This window comes from Stegodyphus dumicola, chromosome 3, assembly GCF_044657685.1.
Source record: "Stegodyphus dumicola isolate Sdum_Otavi_A_Nest chromosome 3, ASM4465768v1".
Lineage (NCBI taxonomy): Eukaryota > Metazoa > Arthropoda > Arachnida > Araneae > Eresidae > Stegodyphus > Stegodyphus dumicola.
This window is the reverse complement of record NC_140770.1, coordinates 43,431,090-43,457,341: the sequence shown is the minus strand read 5'-3', so window position 1 is coordinate 43,457,341 and position 26,252 is coordinate 43,431,090. Positions and strand designations below refer to the sequence as shown.

The following is a 26,252-nucleotide window of genomic DNA, read 5'->3' as shown; positions in this document are numbered from 1 at the left end:
ATTTACAATTTTCTTGGAACTGCATAATTTTACTGTTATTATCAGGACTTGTGTTCCTCTTTACTTGCCTTGGAAACATGAACTGTCCTGACTCGGAACAGGGAGCTTACTCAAGCTATGTTCAATAAATTGTGAAGTAGACAATACACACAGGAAGGGCATACGAAACCCTTTATTTTTCTATCTTTACAGGGATTTTCGGACTTCGGAATACAGAGACCAACCACTTGTGGTCTGAACGTAAGAATATAAAACTACTAACTAAATTCTAACTAAAACTAACTTTGGATTAATATACAAGTGCCTAACTTTAAGATTGGCCGTTATTTAACAAAATCCGTATGTAGTACAGAGAGCTGCTAAAACTACGATACGTTTGAAGTTATCAAGAGGACTAAACCTCTGACCTTCAAGGCAACCAGCAAACGCGTAAAAACTACTATGGCAAGCGGCCTGCTTCTAATAACTCCTTCCTCTCTCTTGCTTGGCAAAAAAGCCACAACTTAAGTACTTGGCGTTAGCAAGACAAATTTGCATAAATAAGTTAAAGCTTTTAATTCTGGCCGGAAGTAGAAAATAAGAAGTGATAGTAAAGATTTAAAATAAAATAAACGTTAGTAAAACTTAGGATCCTTACATTATAAATCACTTAAAGCTTAATTTAAAAAGCTTTTAAGCTACAGGCAGTGAGATAAATTAGTTATAAAGGGGAAAATATATATATTTATTTACTTTTAACGATTACTCAAACTAAAATTAATTCAAGTATGCTTTATTTTCCCATCTTACTAGTCATCTACTATTCAATGCATATATAATTTCTAAAAATATACCAATGGCGATGCAAAACTAGAAACACAAAAATATAAATCAATACGGGCTACATTTTAATTACTTAATTACATTTTAAGTTTAATACTGTGAAAATAGATAGAGATAAAATTTGAGAACAAGTAAACCTTCTTGAAAATCAGAGAGATGACGGTGAACGTAGTTTGAAATTCTTTTGCTTTTAGTTCTTTTACTTTTAGTTTACTTTACCATTTGAGACATGTTATTTTATTAATACGGTTGCTTATTAGAAACTTTTGATTTAAATGCTGTTGGGCGAGATTTCAGAGTTTAGTTTTAATCCTGCAAATTTTTGAATTTTAAATAAGCATAAAGGCAAACATTATGCAAGTAAGCAAATACAAGAAATTGATATTCAGAGTGATGCATTTACAGAAAAATGAGTACTCCAGAGATGATGGAAAAGTATTGCGTTAATTGTTGATTGTGATAAAGAACACTAAGGCTGTTTGGCTAAGGAATGCCAGCAAGGAGAATTTTCGAAGAGAAACTGACTTCAGCCAGCTTTACATAGGCGAACCAAAAATAAAATCCCATGCAGCCAGCTCATTCTCTTGTATTTGAATCAAGCTTCGCTACCAATGTGTAGCAGTTTCTTCCACTCAGAAATGGATAACTCTAAATAAAAACGGATTAAAGAATATTTATGAATTAAAATGATGATTTATATAGGTATGTAACAGTAATATATAATTGTACTTAAATTTTCATGGAATTATTCAAACTAATTAATAAATTATATAAAATGGCCGCTGTTTTTAATAGTTAAATTTCTACTCCAAATCATTGTACAATTAAATAAGCAGTTTTGCAACTATCAATATGATGCGTAAATATTTTATTATTTAACAACTATTTCTATAGTGAGCAATATTTTACCATTTAAGGTACAAAACAAAAAAAAATCTAATAAACTTTTATTAGTATTCGAACTTTTGTTCTAATTTTTGATTTGATTAGTATTATTTAATCAAAAACTAAATAAATTTCCTTTGAATATTTTTCTTCTCGTATATTTATACATTTAAATTCATAAGTAAGATTTCCACTCGTCTGACTTTTATACTATTTCTTGTTATACTTATTGATACTTCACCTACATATAATAACTTAAATAAATATTTCTTATTATAGAAGCTGTTATTAAGTTTGGAAACTCGAATTAGAGAATTTTATGGCACTTCAAAACATGACGCTGGAAGATGCCACACATCCTTAAAGTAATTTTAACCTATCGAAGAACATCATAGACCATTAAAATTCGTTTCGCGTTGGAACTTCTATCTCTTAATTCAGTGCGCAGTTTGAAGTCAAATAAATTGAATTTTCTAAAATAAATTTCTCGAGACTGAGTTACTCAAGCGTAGAGTCTGAATAAGTCGGAAAGCAATATAGCCTCAAATAGTTTAGAGCCCTTAAGCTGCTTTTCCTTTGTATCCTGAAAAAGTAAAAACTAGTTAAAATGAAAGGAGATGATTCTTTAACGAATTCAGCAGAGATTCAATTAATGTCTCAATACTTCGGCAAATGTAAGATCTCCTTCAGGTTTCATCTTTGTGTTGCTAGTATGTTGTACCGACCTTGTGCAAGGAAATTCAATTTAGAGATTTTTAAGATCTAGATTCATTTAGAGACGAACGGTTGCTTTTAATTAAAGCTTTTAAAGGAAGTAAATGTAGCAAGATGCTACTGCACTAATCATTCAGAATTTCTTACTTAAGATGCTATTTAAGAAACAAGAGGCTGGAGGGGAAATGAAATGTAATTATATTTAAAAATTTTATACATTGTTTACTGATAGACGAGGCATTACATACAGGATGCAGATTTGTATGCATTCTTATACATTTTAGCAGTCGTTATATATTGTATTCTTATGAAATTGCATTCATACTTAAATGTAAATAAAAATAAAGATCTGGTTTGGTTTCGGTTTTTTTTTATTATAGCAAAGCATGCTAGGGTTATCGGCTAAGAGAAGGGACGCCTTCGTGGAAAACGTTCTAGGGGAAACCGACTCCTATCCCCATTACAGATAAAAAAAAATAATAAAATCGCTTCTCCATCGAATCGAATCCAATTAAAACTACCCGTGTTCAGCGGCTTCCTCGCTTTGCCGCTAGTGGGCAAAATGAAGATTTAGATAAAAAATTATGATAAAGGTCTGAAACTGTTGTGTTGTTGTTGTGATTTGTCTCATTTGTCTGAGAGCAACATCAGAACATGCTCACGAAATTAATCGCGGCAAGAAGAACAAGATTGCGCCTGTCGTTGTCTAGAGCCTTAAGCAGACTACAGATGACAGTACGACTTCGCTCAGTTCCGTCCCAGGTTTGATGGCGAGCACCCCGGGGAGACGGGATCCCATCGCCTTCTCTTTCCCTACCATGAACCTCTCGAATGCAATTTCGGCTGGTCATGTATTTAGAATGCCCCCATGCCGCGAAGACAGTATACATTTAAAAATATCCATGCCTTCGCTGAGATTCGAAGCAGATCCCTTCGCAATTGACTCCCTTAACCACTATACCATCTGTGCAATCAAGACCTGAAATTGTTTATGTTTACTGAGAAAATGATATAGTTTCATTAGAAGTTAAAGTCTTGGACTTGACCTTATAATATAGTTCTTCTTAACACTTTTTAATATAGTTATTAGTTAAGTACATTCAGTCTTAATACAGTTCTTTTATTAATTGGCTTATTCATTTCTTTTATTAGTCTTTCGCAGCTGGTTGGCACATTTTGCAAGTGTAGCATTAGTAATGAAGATTCTTATCAACTGCTTTATCCTAAAAGACGGAATATTGTTCTTAAGCTTCATTTTCAGAAAATCGTCAATAGTTGTAGTTTTCAAACTATAAATAATTAATTTTTTCTGATTAACCGCTGAATTCTTTTATTTAGTAAACAACGTATGTATTTTCCTCTTCCCAGAAGCAAAGACATTCAGAATTTTTGCTGTGTGAATAACAACGACATATATCCCTCTAGATATCGACAGAAAACTAAATAAATTATCTGCCAATCTAAGGCTTATCTTTTCCGTTTTATATCCTTAACAGATTTTCTAAAATCGGATTTTACTTGGAATTGTTTTCGAGAATCAGCTGAGCTTAAAATGATGCAGCTTTTCGTAATGTAACAAAAAAGAAGAACGGGGTTAATTCTGACTTCTTGAAGTTATGGGACTTCAGTTAGTACATAAAGATTTACAATCGCTATTATTATAAAGCAGCTTTACATGAACAAAAGAGTGTAAAATAACTTCATGGTAGTTCTACACTATGAAATTTGTCTTTTTAGATAAATTTTAAGATTTGTAACTTAGCTCTTAATTTACTTAATAATACAGCAAAACTGTCAGTATTCTAAGTTCTGCTGACCAAAACTTCATCACTCAAATTATTTGCTGTTCTTCTTAGCCGAATAAAGTTAAACCATTTGGTTATTTTATTCATAATTTTTTGTTTCCATTAACTTAAATGATATAAAATTATTGCAGAATATATTTCTCAAAAACATTTACATACTATCTTTTTGAATTTTATACATGCGTAAATAATTTTAGTAAAATTGCATGTGAAATTGTAGTATTTTTTTGCATAATGGAACATGAAATGCTTTAAAAAGACGAAGCTCTACTCAAAATATCATCAATCGCCAAATTTGACGAGATATCGTCAATTTGGTAATGGTTTTGGCGATTAATTTTTGTCGCCAAATTTGACGAGAACTACTAATTGTACTCTGTGATAAGAGCTGTACAAGTACTTTCGTGGAAAGTTCCATAACTGTAATTTTTTTCTTTTTTGGGAAAAAAAATTTTATCACGCTATCATTGATTTTGTGTGCATTCAAACTATTACGAATCTGTACGTACGCAATAATATTATACTTATTATTTTATTCCTTACGTCAATGAAAAATGCGTTTTCAATTTTAGTTGCAAAGGAAAAAGATTACATATTTCGTTTCAAGCTAGCAAAAAATGCTTTCTTTGTTTATTTTTTTATAATAAAAGTACAAAAGTTAGTTATTTAGTTTCCGAGCCTACGTAAGATTTTTATTTAAATTAGGTTGATAATATACTATGCGCTTAAGGAAAAAAGTCATTTCGCGTTTATTGTTTAGTTTTATCCAAAAAATTGCGTTTTATTTTTTTCTTTGAAATGAAAGTATTTTATAGCAGCATAATCTTTATTTGAATACAGATCCTCGAGCAAATAAATAAGATTCCCCCCACATGAACTGTAATAAGTGGGTCTTTGGTCTTCAGGTTAGTTAATTTTGATATCCAAAGAAGCTTTGGTCCCATTTAATCCGAGTATCTTCAGTTAAAAATGTATTAAAGGGATGATCTTTTCAGTACATCTGACATTACTCATGAGCAGGCCCCGGATTTTGATAACCTAAAAATTTACTTAAAACGCCTTAAAAACGGCTAGGAAATGCACATAAAATGGAACATATGCACTTAAAATAAAGAACGGTTCTCACCAAAGTAAAAAATAATATAAAAAATGACACAATTTGGCAATTACTGACAAACGGGTTAAAACTAAACAATTTCACGTACTTGTTGCTTGAATTACATTTTTTCTTCCGAATTTTGAACCTCACACAAAATGTATTACAATGGCACTGAATTATTATGTCTTTTGCATGCTTTCGAATATGAAAGATCTTCTATTGTCTATCGGTATATAAGTGTTAGTATTGTTAGCAGCTTTTCCAGACATCTACTGGAGTTGTTGGAGCATACTAAAAAAAAAATAATAATAATAAATTGCATCCCTTTTCGTTACTTTTCTTCAATTGCAAAAACGGTTGTGTCTCTTGTCAATACGAGGGATATTTTTCCCATAGTTTTGAAACCCAAACAGTTATAAGGTATATTCTCCCACCTTCTTGGCGAGCCTTCGTGGTGTAGTGGTCTGCACACTGGGCCGGTATTCCAGAGGTCCGCGGTTCGATTTCCGGCGATTTAGAAGCGGTGTTCGAATATTATGGAAAACGCCCGTTATGATAGATAGGACTAACAGATTATATAATCAGTTTTTATGGACAATACATGTCTGCCTTGTAACAATTATTTAAGACACTGTTGTTTCAAGAGTAACTTTATTTTTCTGTTTGATTACTCATATACTTCAAAATGCCCTAAAAGGCTCCAAAGCTGCTCTAAAACCTTAAAAAATGCTTTAAAAGTGGATAGTATATAAAAATGTAAGAACAAATGTAAGAAAATGTAAGAACATATATAGGTCATCACAATCTTTTTTTTTTTTTTTTGTTTTTCGACTACCCGTTTCTTGTTTTAAATTTTGTTATATTTTTTAATTCAGTACCCTTCAAAAATATGGAATATAACTGTGTATTTTAGATTTAACTGAGCAAATGTGAATGAATGTAAAAACAAACCATTTAATAGATGTTTTACTGCTGACAAGTTTCATTGCAACTGGTTTGCATTTGTCATTCACTATCTGATATGCAGAACTAATCTATGAATAAATTTAGGTATAAAGTCTCATACTTGTTTCAATAACCAGCGATCATTAGTGTTGCTAATTGCTTTTCATCTTGCTGTTGCCTTCAAAGTATCACGTCCGGGTCACCACTTTCGAATGTGACATATGTTCTCCATTTTATAACTTTATTAGTATTTAGAAATATGTTCTCCATTTTATAATCCATTTTATAATACTTACAGGCTAAAAATTTTGGAAGTCAAATATGAAACTATTTGCTGTTCTAAGCTTTTCGTTAATATGGCAACTTTTAATTGAAATTCAATCGTTGCCACAAGTGTACTCTCAAACGCTTCCCTTGTACGTGTTACGGTAAGTTAAACAGAGTAAAACAAAGCTGATGAGAGAGTTTTAATGTAATTAGTACTAGGTTTGAAATATATCAAACACTATTAAGTGAATCCTAGGGAAATTCTTTATTTATGCTTGAATTTGTAGCGAATCTGTGAAGTTTCATTTAGTTCATATATATATTACAATTGCAGATCTCAAGTAAAATTACCGTTGAAGTTTATGTCCTTTGACTTTCATTCTTTAATCAGCATCTTGAGTGATATATAATTTACAGTAGCAAAGTCCAACATATTAGCTAAGTTAAAAAAGGCTCGGACTTTCCAAAGAAACATTTTTGTTTCGAGCAGAAAGTTTTCAGTAGCCAAGGTTTGTTAAATAACTACGGGTTTAAGAAATTGTCACACTTTTACGTAGCCATTAGTAGCACACTGAATCTGTCATTTGTTTAAAGATTTTAAAGTTAATGCTCATATTTTCTAGAGTTCCTACTCTTGAAGTTATTTGTCCTTTCTATATCTGGGGTCCAAAACAAAGCGAACAATTATAAACAATCATAACGCATATAGAGTCGGTATTTCACTAGGAGTCATTCTGATGCTGTGCAGAAAAAAATTGAATAACTAGTTTTTGTTGAATCATTACGAAATGCAAAAGCTAAAACATTCCTTACATGTGTTCTTGTGATTTTACGGTTCGAGTCGATTATTGAAAGATTACGGTTAGGATCAATCTATGTGTTCTATAGTGCTTACTAGCAACTCTTCCATTCTCAATATTTCACGTCCTACAGTTTAGGGTATAATCTATAACCAGATCCAGACTGATCTACCAAAGTTCCTTACAACGAAGATATTCTGATTTTGTTCACACAGGTGTGAGTAGTCAAGAGTTATTTTTAATTATGACATTCCTCCCACATTTTCTTGCGTTGTCATCGCTGTACTTTGAGTTGGTTATTTAAATGCTCCGATTTTATTCTTTATATATTCTTTAATTTTAGTATTCTCTCAAACAGATCTCTTCTGCACATCTGACACCCAAACTACGTTGTTGAACATTGTCCGCAACCAGACTTAATCAGTTATTTGGGGGCCGTCTGTCCTCGCACTAATAGCCTTGAGGCTTGGAAAAATGAAAAATTAAGACATTCTTCTCATGTATTCTTGAGCATGCGTGAAACTAGTTTCTGGAAAAATATTCTGAAAATTGGCTTGATGCAAGCACATTGAACCTGTTAAGAAGGAAAAAATAAATAATGAAAAACAACTTCCTTCCAGGTATTCAGTAGAATTTTTCGGTCTTTTAGCGTCGTAAACTTAATGCCTGTTAAAAAACTTTCATTTGCTGAGCGTGCTAACGTGCCAGAAAAATACACAATAATCCATGGAATAACCATGGGCAGAAAAACCCATAGAATTTCACCACTTCTAGTAGGAACTCTTTTTAAGCAATAAATGTTTACTACAACAAATAAAGTACAATATTTACATAGAACCATCATGCAGTTTCTATTTTAAGACTTTATACGCTTGCTTCAAAAACGCATCGTGGTAAAGTGGCAAAAGAAAATATATGAAGAGCCAAAAACAAAATTCTTGTATTCGTCCAAGCACACATCTCGATAACATCTTAGTTCTTTTAGGGAAAACGCAACAGTTTTGTTTGCGAGGCAAGGTCCAGAAAAAATGAAAATATGGAATATTAAGAGAACAAGCAGCCTACCGTGGCGACTAGCAATCTTGTTGCCATGGTAACGATCCTCCAAGTGTTCCGCCGACCGCCGCCCTCCGCCGACAGCCTATAAAAGAGAAAGAAATGATAAAAAGAAGAAGTTTAAACATGTTACATAACACAAGAAAAAAATACAAAATATAAAGAAGGATATATAAACTGAAGAGAGAATAGAGGAAGTAAGTATTTGTTTTATCTCCAGTTACAGAACTCAGCCTTTTCTTTACTAATGATTTGTAACTTTCGTTGCATCAGCTAAGCATTCAGTTAGAAGATTTTAGATTTTTTTCTAATGAAAATTATAAGTCTCACTTTAATTTCAAATAAACGGTAAATTTTTTTTTGTTTCACTATGCTTTATGCTTTTATTTGTTGGAATTACGAAACGCGTTCTAAGAATGTAGAATAGCCTCATTCATCTAAACTAATGAGGGATAAATACCATTTGCGGTAACTCATTTTCTTAAGATGACTCACGGTTTGATTCGTTTTAATGAAAATGACTCATTTTGGAAATTAATATTGATTAGAAGAGTGATCTCTCACTGGAAGGTTACATGCGGTATCCGAAGCAATTTTATGCGGCTGGCGGAAGCATTTTAGTTATGCATTTGTTGTAAATACGTTGCCAAATGTTTGCAAACTGAATAAGGTTATTGTGTAAGATCTGGACTTCTTAGCTATCATGCAATGTGATTGGATCTTAGTGTCCAACCTGGCGACTTCTCGTCCAGGTGGGAAGATCAACACACCAGGGAAAACGTGTAAAAAGTCCTAAGCACGGACTTGCGGTTAACAGCATCGACGTCCTAAGCACGGACCTGCGGTTAACAGCATCGACGTCTTGCGGTGAGAACTTAAAAATAATTTAACAATATATTCAAAAGTTAAGAAGTAGTGCGAGGTTACACAATTTAATTTAATCTAATAGGCTGACTCAGCAATCTACACTGGCGATATGCCAACAATCTTACCTGCAACTAAGATTAATAGCTGGAGGACAAACTAGCAAAGTTGCGCTATGCTAGCAAAATCACGTTCTGTCTAACCTTCTCGTTTCACACGCATGAATACTCTCATTCACCTACTTCATTAGCATCCTGGCGAGGAAATGCAAGGGGAAATAGAGAATTCATATAAGATAGTAATAAAAATAATTGGTTAGTAAAACTAAGGTGAACCCTGCAACTGAGGTAATAACTGAAACTTTAAACTTTATCCACAGACAAGCTCTGAGTCACGAAGTGTTTTGCATTCGTTGAAGACACCGAAAGTGACCCATAGAGAAATTATTTATTATACTGAGATAGTTATGTCGAGGAGCTTTATTAAAACTGTTTTTTAATTTAATAAGTAAATTCAAAAGATATAAAATTAATAAGTAAATAAAACCATAATGAGTTCCATAATAGTACATGGATTTAGCATTTCTTGTTGACTTAAAGAGGCATTTAAGATTTTCAATAAAAAGCTATAAATAGAGAATATGAATAATTATTATTATTAGCTATAAATAGAGAATATTAATAATATATAATTGACATATATGTGGCTGTATTAAACCTTTTACAGTTAAACTGCAGTTACGTGAAACATTAGTTCAATCATATTTTGCTCATTTCCTACATCTTATATCTTACGCTATTATTTTAAATGAAAAATCTCAAAAACATCCACGAAAATTAGAATTATTACAACAAGAATTTGAAGAAAGATGCATTACTTGCAATGCATCGGAATCCAAATTTACATTCATTTCATTATCATTAAAACGAACGTAAATAACGCACCAGAAAACCCACAGATGGAGCTAATGAAGTTAGAATTGTGACATAAATCTTATTCAAGGATTTGCAGATCCAGATTTGATAACTTTTTACCAGTACTCAAAAGATACCTTCAGCTACGAATTTTTATAATAGTAATAATCGCTTTGTTTGAAAGTACATTTATATATGAACAGTGTTATTCGCAGTTGAAAATAAATAAATCTCAGAAAAGAACGCGATTGACCAATGAATATCAATTTCTGAATTCTGAACGCAAGCTGCAGTGGGCTTGTTACAAAAATAATATTTACCCATGCGTTTGAAACTCTTGCCCTGAAGCGTTGTTATTTATGATAGAAATCACAAAAAATGTCGCCGATGTAGTCAACAAAGAAATTTAGTGAGTTGGTCTGTGGAATGTGTGACGCCAACTGATGTGCGCCTGCAAAATTTCTTCCTGTTGAGTTAAGGAAAATGAAATGGTACGCATTTATAATAATAATACTATTTTGAAATGGCATATAGACCAGCGGTTCTCAACCTTTTGACTGTCACGTACCATATAAACAAAAATTGAAAACCTTTAGTGCCACCACTACAAAGTACTACTATCACCACCACCCTTGAACAAAGCTCAGATCACATAAATTTACGAGTGTTAGAGAAAAAACTCATTTAGGATGCTGAGGTTTTAATTTTTGAATTTTATAGTTAAAAATACTTTGCTTCTTTGCGTACCACCTATTTTTCTCTTGCGTACCACCAGTGGTACGTACTACCGGTTGAGAACCGCGTACCACCGGTTGAGAACCCCTGATATAGACTATTCACTTTATACACTGCAGAAAAAAGGACAATATTTGTAAGATAAACTGTTCAGGGAATGGTCCTTCATCATGAAGAATATAAAAATAAAGCACAGTTAAATATAAAAATATATAATTTTTGAAGTTAACAATTGTAACTGATTACATTTAACAAGTGTGTTCGGTCAAAAAGTCAAGGTCTTCTATGGTTACTTTTATTTTCCCCATTAGAGAATTCTGTAGCTCGAATCTCTAAACGAGTGATTAAATTTTTATTAGAACATTTTTAATCCAGTTCGTAAACACCATGTGACACCATGTCATGTGACACCACATGACACCATGTGACACCATGTCATGTGACACCACATGTCATGTGACACCCTGTGACACCATGTCATTGGCTAAGGCTTGTTCACCACTAATTGGCTCTTTAGATTTAGCTATAGAAACTCTACTTAAATCTGGATAATGTTTATCCCTTTTTTTGGTGGAGGGTCTGAGATTCTTTCTTATCTTTTTACATTTTTAGGGTACTTTGGGCAAACTGTATAGAAGGCTATGTGGTCTCCTCCGCAGAGCTCACATCCTAGAAACATTTTTGTCCAGCGGGTCTTATGATGACATGGGGTATTTTTAGATTAAAAGATGATTATTCACAAGGAATTTAATCCTGAGGTGTAGACGGTGAATTCCATGTTTTATAAAGATACAATGGACAGATTCTGTACAGATTGCAGTGCATTTAGGCCTGAAAAGACTCGATCAAATAACTGGTTTGTACTGCACGTCAGTGCGTTGTAACACAATTCCATTCTCATCAAGCAGTTTCTAACAAAGAAAATTGTAAAAATTCACAGCTATGCTATGTAATCACCGTATGTGTAAGCTGTAGTTTATTTTTTCTTTCCTAAATTGACGTCTTACCTCGAAGGTCATTATTTTAACAGCACTAAAGAGATTCAAGACTTGAACAGTATTCCAAAAGATGAGTTCTACACAAGAATCAAGCAGCTGTTGAACGACCCACACTTTGTAAGGACTGAGTATTGAAGGCTAAAAGGTGAGAACTTTGTTTTTTTTTTTTTTTTCAACTTTTGATTTTACACGAACTTCGTCCGATAACTATGTAGACGTATTATGTATTTTAGTACTTTTTTGATACATACATTCTTCAGCTTATACGTATAGATTTCACAATATGCAATGTGGTTATGGAGACGTTATAGTGTCCTATAATTGTGAAATATTGACTTTTAGTCTTTCAAATCCTATTAGACTGCAAAGTGAATTATCACTTTGTCTGAAATATGTACGACGCAATCTTATTAATGTTTAAATAACATTTTTATTTAAGCTTGAATTGAGCAGAAGACACAACTTATGGGTACAATCAAACTCCGCCACTTGCGGATGTTAAAATAAAGTCGAATTAAAAACTCAGAAAGGAATCGTAACACGAGACTACACAAATGTAGCCTAACTAAGCTGGCTCAAACTTTAAATGGTGCAATTTATCTTCGACTAGCAAATGACTATTGTAGGAATATTTACTAGCAAAGCTGATCGACAATAAATCTGTAAGCGCCCCTGAGATATATTTGAAGCTTTATACCTAAAACATTCAAAATCCTCCTTTTAAACACTCTTAACTTATTTATTGCCATCCTAGTGAGGCTCAACATAAAGGTGAAGTAACATACAGATCCAAATTATAAAAGATTTGTTAATTAATATAAAATACTTTATAACGTTACTAGAAATGTAAGACTTAGTGCATCTGAACACATTTAAAACTGTTTTTAACTTTTGCTTAGAGTCAAAAATTGCACAAATTTAAGGATATTATAGCAGCGCAAGTTTTTATACAACTTTTATATTCTCTTATAGAGATTTTATTGCAGTAATATTTGTATAATGAAACAATACGTGTATACGTTGCTCTAAAAATAATCCAGCATCCTTTTAAGAACTTTTGACTTAAAATCGCATTTTATTCTATTAACCTTCCGACATAATTGCAGAGAAAAGGGTTTTAAGAGAAATTAATACATTCTTCTTTGAGTTGACATCCTAATAAGGAACTAAAATATTAAGTGTTGTAGTCTTGGGAGTTACTTGAGAAAAACACAAGAAACTAATTATAAATAATGATCTTGCAGTAGAGTAGGAATACTGCACTTATGATCTAGTTAAATATTTTATAATTTTACCAAAATTCTAGTTAAGGAATGATGTCTCTATTATTTGGCTTATAATTATGGATACAGTGTTCAGCCGTTCCACAACCGCGTTCTATTATTTATCGATTTGAGCAGTTACAGATTGGATTTCTCATTATTCATATTCCGTGAATAGAATCGAATTGCAAACCCCTGTGGCTTACAACAGTTGAAATTTTAATTACGAATGGCATTCGTGTGTCCAACAACAATCATATGCATTGCCGCAGAATGGATACTGTGAGTTATTAACAAAGTTCTGAAATTATCTCATTTTCAGATCCTTTTCCCTGGATATATTTTACCATATTTAAGATTCAAAGGTCAGATGTGACATTTGACGTAATTGTGAATCTACTATTGAGCAAATGAAAATGCAGTTTGGAAAATAATATAGAAGAAACGAGATATGGTAATCTTGCAAAAAATGTAAAAAAACAAAGTTGAAAAAATAAAATAAAAACTACTCATACTCATACACACACACTGATGGAAATATTTAGCTACTTAAATTTAATAAAGGTGAACTGGAAATTTTTTTCAAGCCTTTTAATAAATCCCTTTTCTCAGAACAGAAACGTAGTTTCTCCTCTTTATTCAATACACCACGAATTTCAGTGGGAATACAACAAAACGTACGTATATTAATGTGCAGTAAGTTGGAAAATTTCTTTTTGAGTGTTTTTAATAAAGATATAAAATATGTTATATTTAAATTATTATAATGTGTAGAATATATTAATAAATGGAAATTTCATTTTACAGAGAGAAGGTAAAATGCAAGATATAACGCTGTTTGGTGACATTTTTTTCTAAATTAGGAAAACGCGCAATAACTCTATTTTATTCGTAGTCAGTTTTACTTAGAATGCCATTTTTTCTTATATTGTTACGTTATACGAATAATTCGTACAAAGTGAGTGCAATTTGTTTTTCCCTAAAACTATTGCTCGTAGTCATGTAATCTAATTTCAACGTTTTACAATATACACTGTAGAATTCAAGCCTGGTTGAAGGATGTTTTTAAAAATACAAATTCTATCTAGCATTTTACCTTGTCTCCGTAAAGTTGAGGATCCTTAAATTAATTTCCATTTATTAATATGTTCTACATTTTATAATTTGAATATAAGATATTTTATATCTTTATTCAGAAACATTAAAAAATAAATTTGCCAGCTTACTTACCATTAATATATATTAAGAGGCTAAGAAGCGAGTACAAAACAGAGACTGGATGTTTTAATAACTAAAGGCTTCGTTTTGAGTAAAATTAACACTTGTTATTAAATTTAAAACTGGCTCTATGAAAATCTTAATCAATGCTTATCTCTGAAAATTCTATAAATGCAAAATCTGTCTTGCATTTTACCTTCTCTCTGTAAAATGAAATTTCCATTTATTAATATATTCTACACATGATAATAATTTAAATATAACATATTTTATATCTTTATCAAAAACATTCAAAAAGAAATTTTCCAACTTACTGCCCATTAATGTACATTAAAAGGCCATGTATGATATGTTTAGGTAATTTAAGTAGCAAGTACAAAACAGAGCCTGAAGGTTTTAGTAATTAATGGCTCATTTTCGAAAACAAGTGGCTTTTCGAATATTTTCTTGATTATTAATTTTTATATTTATGTTCAGTTGCAAAGTTATTTAAAATGATGTGGTTAATATTAAGAAAACAGTGCCAAAATTGTGTATGATGGGATTTTGTAAAAATAAAATCTATATCTTGCTTGCACGTTTGAGGTAAAAAATTTAAATCAGTAAAATACTCTTTATGACTCTAGTAAGTTAGAACAGAAACACAAATGGCGCGTAAAGATATATGCTTAAGTACGGTATTCCTAAAGATGCTCAAGAATAAATTTCCTGAGTTGGTAGAAATAATAGCATTTTTCTGTTGCTATTATAAATAAAAGCCAAGATAGTTTTTATTGGTACTGCCAATATATCATTTAAGACACATGAGAAAAAATTCAGGGAACATATGCAAGATATAATTTGCTCGCTTCATGGCTTTCAGCTTATGTAAAGCTGCACTCATTATAAAATTTGTGACTGGTTACTTAAAACCAAATACTAAACATATCTTCGTTAATTTTTGACATGAGCGTATGAAACATTTTTTAAATTTAATTTAAGCATAACTAATATGCGGTGATTGGAATATTTTCTCAACGGATATTACCCACAATGATATTTTTTAAGGATTGTTCTCATTTCTAATACTAAAACTGCTTTTTCAAAAGTGTATCTGTTTTAAAAATTTATGCAAGGCGGAAATATACGTTTGGGATTAGTATTTAATGAAACAAATGCCTATAGGAGCTTTATAAAATGCAGTTTTCATAAAAAAAACTTTTGTTTTGAACAGACTTTTATTATTTTAAATTTTTAAAGATAAAAAATATGAAAATTCTAATATTTTAAATTCTATAAATATAATACAAATAATCCGAAAGTTATACTCTTTGTATAATATTTTACTTTATTACAAAATTCAACATGCAGTGAAAAACACAAAACAGCCTACTGGGGCAGTATTTTGACAGAATTGATCTGATGATTTCCAGAGTTATTCCTCTCTACCATTATACATATATCGCTTCTTGCATCTCAAGAACACTATTAACTGAGTTAATAATATTTACATTTTCCCAATATACTTAGTTTTAACAAACCGGCTAAGTAAAACAACTAGTAAATTCGATTAAATATAAAGAATATAATGATATAATGGGAGAGAAGAATAACTCTGGTAACCATCAGACCAATTTGATTGAAACCATTGATCTGATAGTTACCATCCTCTCTCTCCCATTATATATCGCTTCTTGCATCTCAGGAACACCAATTTTAACCGAGTTAATAATATTTGCATTTTCCCAATATACTTGGTTTTAACAAAGAGGCTAAGTAAAATAACTAGTAAATTTTTAAATAAATCATGTTTTTAACTTTTTTTAGTTTTACATAGTATTTTGCGAAATGAAAAATGTGAGGAATTAAAAGTTTCAGAGGAAGAAATTTGAGTTATATCATGAATAGGAAAAGTAAACTTTAATATAAGACAATCTTCTCTCATTGCAACGGATATCTAGTTACATTACCCCGTTAAATTAAAAGATTTATACCAGTTTAAGCCATTTAGGGTTTAATTTAAAACATGTTTTACGTCCATTGCCCCAATATTTAACGATGAAATTTATATTTATACTTGTAGTAAGGCCGGTTATGTAGAAACATACAATGAGCCTTAGATATCCTTAAATTTTTATTTTTCTATATTAGTTATTAAGTACACTAACTTAAATATTTAAAGTTTGTTTATATTCAGAAAGGCATTTTCTAGTGACAGACATACTGCATTTCGAAAAGTAATCTTTTTCTAGTCTTCTTTAGTGGCTTTTTTAACTTGAGTCATATGAGCTAGAGATAGCCGACTGCTCTGGTATTTAACTGACGTTTTACATAATAAATAAATTGAAATATACCGGTAAAGTTAAAAAAACATATATAACAAATCTAAAAAACGGCATAGTCTAAACGGCCAGGACAGAGATGATGCAAAAAACATTATATCGTATTAAAAATAAACGTGCGCGTAATGCTGTTATATGATACTAGAAACCCCGGCGGTCATAAGAAATGACCGCTGTTCTAGATATTATAAATTGTAATTAAAATGGTTTGTGCAAAGGTGTCTGCTAATTCAAATTGAATTAACCAGGGCAGGCGGAGAGGACTTTTTGCTTACTTTGGGCAGACGTTTTACTTACTTTGGGCAGGCGGAGAGGACTCTTTGCTTACTGCCCCACGGAGTTTCCCCCTTCTACTTGCTTAATTGCTTAAAGTAGAGTGCAATGAAGGAACTCACTGGCGGTATATTTCTTAAGAGCCACCGCTAGCTCAATAAATAAAGGTGATTTAAATAATAAAATGTTAATTCACAAGTCAAAGGTCTCTTTGTGCAAAACAATTCTTGCGTAGATCTTTCCATCATTTTTAAGCTCGCCTTGCAGAGGACCATCAATTAATTTTAATTTTATGTCCGTTCTTTCAAGAACTATTGAGCAGGCAAGATAAAGTTGACCGTGTCCAAATGCAGGCTCAGATAAAAAAATGCCAACACGCTTAAGCGTTTGGCACTGAGACTTATTGATGGTTATAGCAAAGGCAAGTTTTACAGGAAATTGTCTACTTCTCAATTGAAACGGCAACCCTGTACCGTGGCAGTTCACCCCATTGGCTAGTACAGTTACGCAAGCAAGCAATAAACTTTCGGCGACAAGCAGACACTTAAGCCGCATATATATATGGGGTGAAGAAACATCATCTCCTCCGAAACGGCTGGCTCCCGGGCTTACTGAAGCACATCGTTGGATTCCGCAGGTCCGTGGCACGCCATTTTGACCATTTGCGTCTTCGTGGGAATTTAATTAGCCGAGATATTAATTATAAGCTAATTTTCCCCTACGTTTTCCCTAAATTTTGCACTTTCTTTCTTGGGTTTTCCCTATTGGAGGGATTTGGCTACGTGCCAAATTCTTTTTTCTCGAATATCTACGGAACAGCGCCGAGTTGAAATTCGGGACGCGCATCCTCGGATTCCAAAAAATTCTCCGAATCCATCGATACCGTTCTCATCTTTGTACGACTTTAATCGGTTGAGATATTAATTAAAAACTGCGGAAACGTTAATTTCCGCGCTCATTTTTCCGAGTGGCAACAATAAACTATCGGCGACACACACTTTAGCCGCTTGTATATATAAAGAATTGTGTCGACTATAAACTATGTTACCACAAACGCAATCAATCTAAGTAATTACATGACTAAGAATTAGCAGTTCCGATTTTAGATTGTATCGATTCACCTGTAAATTTTCTTGGGGATCTAACATTAAAATATTAAAATCAAATTCACGCAGTGATAACGCAAAAATAATATAAAATATGTAAAACTAGTGATGTCAATACTGATAATAAAAATCCCACAAATGAATCCCTCCTGTAACTTAGATAAATTAGATTGACAAGTATATAATAAGTTTCCACAAAACGTCCTTTATCCTTTAAAGTCCATAATCTAGCATACAATAATTCGTAATGAAAGAATTCATTAAAGTTGATAAACATTGACCTCCATTTAGCTGCTTTCTATATATAAGCCTCTTAAAGAATATTAACTATAAACTTAAAATATACTACAGAAATTCTGAGACAGTTGTATTAAATATATATAGTTTTATTAATAGGAATACTACACAGCCATTTTTATTTACTTTTCATACACTGCAATATAAGGTATTAATCTTCTTTAAACTGATTAAACCTTTACATTAAGCTTCACATACTTTTCTAATATACTCATAAAGAATTCTGTATAATCTGTGATGAAGGTATAAGCAAGATAAATGAAGCTGGAACGTGTTAATCTTCGTTTGATTCTGACAGCATACAGAGGCTATCTACAATAAACCTTTGCTCCTAACATTTTCCCACAGGAAAATATTTTTATTAAGAGAAAACGAGAGACACCATCAAGATATTAGCTTTCATGAAAAGACAAAAATTAATACTTGTTTATCTTGCGAGTAGTAGCAACGGGCCAAAACGAAAGCCATATTTCTGTACGACTCATTTTCTAAATCCGTAACAAATTCGTATTTATGATGATCTTATTAAAAAGAAAGGATATTGGAAAAGAACACATTACCTGCAAAATTTTCTTTATCTAGAAAATAGAATTCATATCTGATTTTTGCTTTAAGTAAAACAGAAATACTTCATTTCTCTTTTCTAAGGGGCCAATAAAATCTCTCTATTTCTTTGATCGCTTTTATCAAATTATAAACGTCCACTAACTTACTTTTAGACTTTTTCAAAAACGGTACAGTAGGCGGGTTGAGTGGATATTTCAAAGAATAGCAGTGCACCTTAGATTACATGTTACGTACATCATAAAATAAGTAATTACGCACTCAAAGATGAATAATGAAATATTAAAAATTTCCGAGGACAGACCGTGGATTCTGGTTACCAGTACAACAAACAGACTATGATTTCTAAAACACATATTCATGAATGACGTAAGTTACACAAAAGATAGTTTTCGAAAAAAAATTAATATTGCTGAAGAAACATGCAAAATAACAACCATTTGAAAATGTGCTCAAATTGTCACATCTCTAGCGATATTCACTAAATAGTATAAGAACCTGTACATGATAGTTTCCAACTTTAAAAGCGTTCCACCGCTGATAAAAATGAATCTCAATGCATTAATTTGGATTTGTTTCACTTCACATTTTTAATTTTATATTAAATAGCATTTTAGTTTTGCCTCATGATTAATTTTGTCTAACAGAGTATAAGGTATTTCTCCCGCCTTCTTAGCGTGCCTTCGTGGTGTGGTAGTCTGCACGCTGGCGCGTATTTCAGAGGTCAGCGGCGTTGCTAATTTTTCATCTCTCCTGCTTTTAAAAAAAATACCCAATGTCTCTACAAGAGTATTAAGTTTTCCCACTTATGCTAATTATAAAAACTATCAAACGTTTATATACTACATCTTTAATTTATTTCCATTTATGTAGTTTGATTATACTACTTAAGATATAATTACTGTCTTTCTTAATATACAGTGAACATATTGTCTATTTCCAAATCATTTGATCACCAAATTTCGTGCACAAAATACTGTGCTATTGTACATTATTTAAGTGTAATATTTCACCTTGTACTGGTTTAGAACCGAATTTAATACGCGTATTAAAAACAAAATGTAAGGAAGCATTGATGAATAAATACGAAAAATATTGAACATTTAAAAATTTTCTAAAATTGACAAGCGATATGCAGTAAATAATATAAGAATCCGCTCACGACAATTTCCAGCTTTAAAAGCTTCTCATTGCTGATAAGAACGAATCTGAATGCATTAATTTCGAACTTGCTGCACTTGACATTTAAAATTTTTTATTACATATCATTTTATTTTTTATTTATAATATATTTTATGTAACAGAGTATCACATTTTCACATTAAAACGCTCATTAGAAAAATTATCAAAAATTTAAAAGTTGAGAATTAAAGTTGAGAGTACAGATTCTTATATTATTTATTGCATACCTCTACGTGTCTGTCAATTTCAATAGATTTTTTAGATGGCTGGCTGTTGTTTTGGATATTTATTTGTCAATGCTTCTTTCCTTTTAAGAAATATGAAGGAAAAGATAGGTCTTAGTAGTCATACTATTCGCATCATTTTGACTCATTTCCAAACTAAGTCTTCGTAGTTACTTATCATCTACCGGTAAACACATTTATGATCTCATTTGTGATAGCAATTTTCAGTTCCCTCATAATTGATGGATTGAAATGGTATATCAGTGTCTTAATGTCTCCCTAGAGGAAGCTATCACGTCGATTTGGATCGTGGTAATTCGGCTGTGGCATGATTCCTCTACTAGCGAATGCTCGAGGCTAATAACTCCGTTAGAAAGGCTATTCGTTTAAAACCTGGAAAATGTCACTTAGTTTTTAAGATCTTGTTTTACCTTTCACAGAACAGAGATCTTACTGCATCAAGTCTTGTAACGATAACAAAGAATCCTCGATGTATTTTCTCCAGATTTAGGCAACACTATCTTTTATATCTTTGTAGATCAAAGACTTAATATAACCTGATCAAACTCGTCTTCAATTTATTAATCTGCTTAATTGTATTCTAAATAATTATAAGTAATTAAACTCAAAAACTGCAGTCTTATAACTGAATGAATTCACAGATTGATTACTCTGGCACTTTGGTGTTAAGTTTAACCTCAACCTGTAAACATGAACATAGAATGTAGGAGAATGATATCAAATTAGCAGCTATGATAACAGAAAGTGTTTTCAGAAGTAATGTCCTGACAAGAAAACGCTTCTTGAAAGACTTTGTTTTTTAAGTCCAAGAAGGCTATTTGTCTCGAAACACGATTTGCTTTTCATTAGAGACCATTTCCATTCGGCAAAATATAAGCTAATTATCTTTCAAATTTAATTTGTCTGTTATTTATTAACAAATTACTCTATTTTAAACATTTGGTTTTAGTTCTTAAGAATGATATACTTTTACTTTCTAATCTGATTCAGTTAAATAAAAATTCATTTTATTCATGATATAGTTAACTAAAAACATTAAGTACTTTTATAGAATTACGTTTTGCATTTTCTCACTTTTCGGGTAGACAGAAGATACATAATGCTTCCATGTTAGTCTAAATGTATTTTCATGTAGCAGTTTATTCGTGAACTTTTATATTACATAATTAATTAAATAACTATATGTACAGTTAACAAGAATCCTTACACAGTAAAAACAAAATTTTGACTTGATTTTCGAGCAGTAGAAAGATAATAGGAAAATCAGTCACTCAAACAATCCATCCATCATGAATTTTTTCTTTTTATACTAAACATATTTGTCTCTTCTAGAAAAAATATGCTTAATATAAAATAAGATAATGGAGGGAACATTTTAAGTGCAATTTAAATTATTAGTCCAAATTTAGATAAAACAGTATAAGCATGTGGGACCCAATCAGAAAATCTTTCACTTTTATAGCGAGAGAGACTGAAAGAAAAACTGCGCTCACTTGAGTTCAGTTCCTTTCCACTTTAGTATACATGAAAAGTAAAATGTTAACGTTTGGTAAGAAATTCTTAACATCTTCTTTTTTAAAACTCCAAAAACTAAAAGAATCCAACTCGTTAAAATTTTTCTTATCAGAACATGCATAGGGTGAGAGTGAGTCGAAGATAGTGACTGAAATTTTCAATCTGAAAAGTAATGCCTACCAGAGTCACTTTATTGCCCCAATCTGCTCACTGTTTCTCAAGTAATTCCATTCCTTACGAATGTTACTATGTCAGTGATACTGCCAGTCCTTTCAGATTTTCTTTACTGGATGTTTCCAGTTGAAAAGAGTTCTTTTTTTATTTTCTCACAGCCGAGGCGAAAATACTGCATTGAAATCATGTCCCTCTAGTCACACAGCCTCACCATCTTGCCCATTGTTATCTTGGCAATGATTAGCTGCAACATCGGCAACTGTAAACCATACTTCATGTTTCAATTACAATTTGCCACTGTATGTTTAACAATATGTTGATTAATGACATACATTCCGACATGTGATTCATATTTGTAATAAATAAATGAAGTTTCTCTTTTCTTTGCCTACTTAACGTTTGACCTAACTATTAATTTGAAACGTTCATCTGACGGCCTTCTGCATTGGTCACAATCAGCCATCCTACAGTGTTTCAAATAAATTACAAGCAAGTAGCAAGTAGCAATATGCAACGCACGTTTTCCTACTTCGTCCCACGAAAGGCGACTCGTGTATTTTATTGGGCTGTTAGCAAAAGAAATCAACGAAACATTTCTTAAACAAAATAGATCTAGTAGACAGGTTGCCTATAATTTGTTTCCTTGGCAATCCAAGGACCATATAAATAATAAAATGACACCGCGCTCAGTGAAAATGATTTTTTTTTTTCAAAAACCACCGCTCATCTGACTTCCAATAAAGAATTTGTTTACTATATGTTCCAACTTTCCCTAATTTTAGCTTCAAGGCCTTACGCGCACAAGGAAGTCTTTTCCCTCAAAGCAACGTCCGATTCTCTCAGCGAGCAACCCCCCCCCCGCCACGCCTCCGCCACTCGGAAACAATTTTGTTCATTTAAACAACAGAATGCATTCTTTCTCTCTGCTACAGATGCAGAAAATGAAGGAATTTTTTATTTACAATCTTTTCGTTTATCCACTTGCAACACATCCAAAATCTCTTGTCTTTCCTGACATGAAATCGAATATGCAGTTAGAAGTATCCCTGAACTCAGATTGCTACATAACAGTGTACCACTTACCATTTTCCTCTATAGTGTACGGTAATACACTGCATTTAATCAAAATTGTAGCCATATTTTTAAACTTATTTTGTACATTTTATTATTTCTGAAGGAGCTACTTACAAACTAACTAAAAAAGGAAACCTATTGTGGGAACAGAAATTTTTATGCAGTTTATATCAAGTGGCAATTAGTAACGAGTAAATTTTTATGCGGTTTAATTAAGTGAAAATTTGTAATGAGTTTCTGTCTCGTGTATTCATTCATTACCTTAATATTCTAATATTTTATTAAACGATTCAACACATTTTCATGTAAAGGCAAATCTGATAACAATATATGATTAAAATTAAACATACTTTACTTCCTTCAGTAACTTTCCATTTAGTTTTTAAAATTAACAAAAAATACGGCTTAAAAATAAATTACTATGCTATTTGAAATATGCACCATTAAATATTAAAGTTGCTGCAGTTTACCACATAAGTGCTCCCACCATGATTTCGTTACTTTTGAATACTTTTGAATCATTGAACACTTTTGAATCATTGAGCATAAGCGAATAACGACGTAAACCTAAGCATGCGTATATATATAAGCAATAAAGTTTAAACCTGGATTCGAGGAAAATCAAAATAAGTATCTCCATCAAGTTAATGAGCTCAAAGCTTTTCAAAATTACCGTATTTTAATTACCTTCTAAAAATCACCTGCTTTCCCTGCTGTTATAATAAAAAGTACATTTTAATTATGATCGAGGATTACTTTACACAGCTTTTATTTCCTTAAGGAAATGGATCAGAAAGATATCTTCAGACAAATGCTATAAATCTCGAAATTTCATTTAATTGTGTTAGCATTTCCTTAACATAACAGAATCATTACAATTCCAAGTGATTATTTACATTTCATTGTAAAGAATGTGCAAAAATCATTCTCGTGTTATCCCTGGTTTCCAAACTAGAATGCTTAATTTATTCTAAACGAATAAATTCACATTTAAAGCTACAGCGTGCAAGAAAACACGTTCTACGGTTTAGTACAATTTATTCAAGACAGCTCTTTGAGTGCATTTCTTTGATGCAATCCCTCGGTTGTTTCTGAAATTCGTAATTTATTTAGGGATGTGCTCTACGAAAAATAAACGTCCTAAATCCCTCTTTTCTAAAGGCTAGTGCATTTCAGCATCTGCAAGGTCATCCGAAGCATCCTGGAAATGGTTCTTCAAAATGTAACATTGTAACATAACAACAATGTAACATTTTGTGTACTTTTTACGACAGAGGAAAGTTCACTGCAAGCATGTCAAGACGTAAACTTTCATAAATGGATTCATTTTTTCTCATATTTTGGGGTCAAATTTCACGAGGTTTCTTTGAACTGGGTTCAAGCATGAAATACTAATCACTTTTTGACAGGATTAATCTTGCTTCGTTGTTTTCATCATAAATTACTATACTACAAAACACTTCAAATTCTACAGAATCTTAGGTTTTCATGTAATTCCTTCTAAGATCCTGCATGTCCAAATCAACAGATGAAAGTATTTTTGAATACCTCGTGTATTGCAAAACTAAATATTTAAAACATTAAACTGAATAATGCTTTTTGTATTTCTGTTGTTAATATTACCTAACACAACATGTATTAGGTGGTCTTTAAGAATAAAGTTATAATTAAATCATGATATTCTTCATTTTCCACGTAAAGTGCACGTTATTTGATATATTTTCAAAACATTCTTTGGTCGATAGGGGCTCTAGAAAAACAAATTATAATTTTTTGGTTTTTCAAGTCAAAAGATTTTGAGAATAACTACTGCGAAACATTTAATTTGATAGAATGAAAAATCTAAGTATTGCGGAAAATAGACAAATCAAGACACATCTTTATACTATACCACAACTATAAAATGTAAATTATTCAAGAACCGCTTGTCGGTATAATTTCTTTACCTAACGCGAAATATTTAAACAATGAATTACATAGAGTCAAACCCAACTCTGTTTTTAGTTTAATTAAGGTAAATCTTAGAAATGCTACGACAAGTTAAAACTTTAAAGTTCAAATAAAACGTTTGTTTGCTTATTTATAGCTAGCGAACATTCTTTATATATATATATCTCGTATAAATAACATGCTGTGCAGAAAAGCATTTTGTTATGCATCAGAACTAGTACCTGAATACTGTGTTAAAATTAATGCTTTGCTTTTTGGTATAATATTTTCATCTAAATGCGATGTTGTGAACATATTATCTCAAGCATTTTATTAGTGATTCAATTTTCAAATTACTTTGATTGAGACCGAGATTAATTAAAATATTGGAAATACTGCAGTCGTAATCACGTATGATTGAATATGGAGCAAATTTTATAACTGCTTACTTCCTGCGGCTTTTAATAGTTCAAAATTTGCCAGAATATATTAGACGTGTTGTTTTGAAAATCTGTTAAATTGTCTTGTAGAATTTTAAGCTCTATCTGAGACGTGAATCAGTTATGTTCTCGTCGGGACTTGAAATCCAGATCTTCCAACTGACAGCCGGACATGCTACCATTTACAAACACGTTAGTGGAAAAGGCAAAAATTTTTTATATTCTAGACATTTAAAGGGCGAATAGCTGGAGACTCAGTCAGGAATTTCAGATTGCGACGAACACTCGCAACATTTCGAACATTCGCATCAATATTCTGTTTTCTAGCCGGACGTACGACCACGAGAGCAAGCTGAAAATGTTTTATATTCTACGTTTCATAAATATTAGAAGATTGCAATCTAAATGACACTCACAAATACCCAAATCTCCTCTTGTTTACCAAGACTTCTGAATAATTATGCGCGTTAGAAACCTGCATGCCACGTGCATAATGTACATAATTATGCACTTGGATTATCTGCATGCATAATCCTACATGTAGCGACTGATGTTTTAAAACAGATCCCAAAGATTATACAAATGCATACAGCCAAGAAATTAGAAAATCTCCGTAAATACTATAAAGCAAGCACTATAAAATGTTATGTGGCTATTTACCTGTTGCTAAAAGTATGTTCAGAAACATTTACAATGAAACATAGATATTTCTTAAACTAGCATGTTTAATTTAATGCAGAGACAAGTT

The 26,252-nt window shown here is 31.8% G+C and overlaps 1 protein-coding gene across 2 annotated transcripts in view; it reads right to left on the bottom strand.

Moving 5' to 3' along the window:
• Nucleotides 1-26,252, bottom strand: part of LOC118189393 (uncharacterized) — a 333,651-nt gene that overhangs the window by 87,925 nt on the left and 219,474 nt on the right. For both annotated transcript variants that reach the window (XM_085812820.1, XM_085812821.1), the window contains exon 3: nucleotides 8,403-8,478. In XM_085812820.1, the coding sequence (XP_085668946.1) occupies nucleotides 8,403-8,429 (27 nt within the window). In that variant the 5' untranslated portion in view covers nucleotides 8,430-8,478. The remainder of the gene's footprint in view (nucleotides 1-8,402; nucleotides 8,479-26,252) is intronic.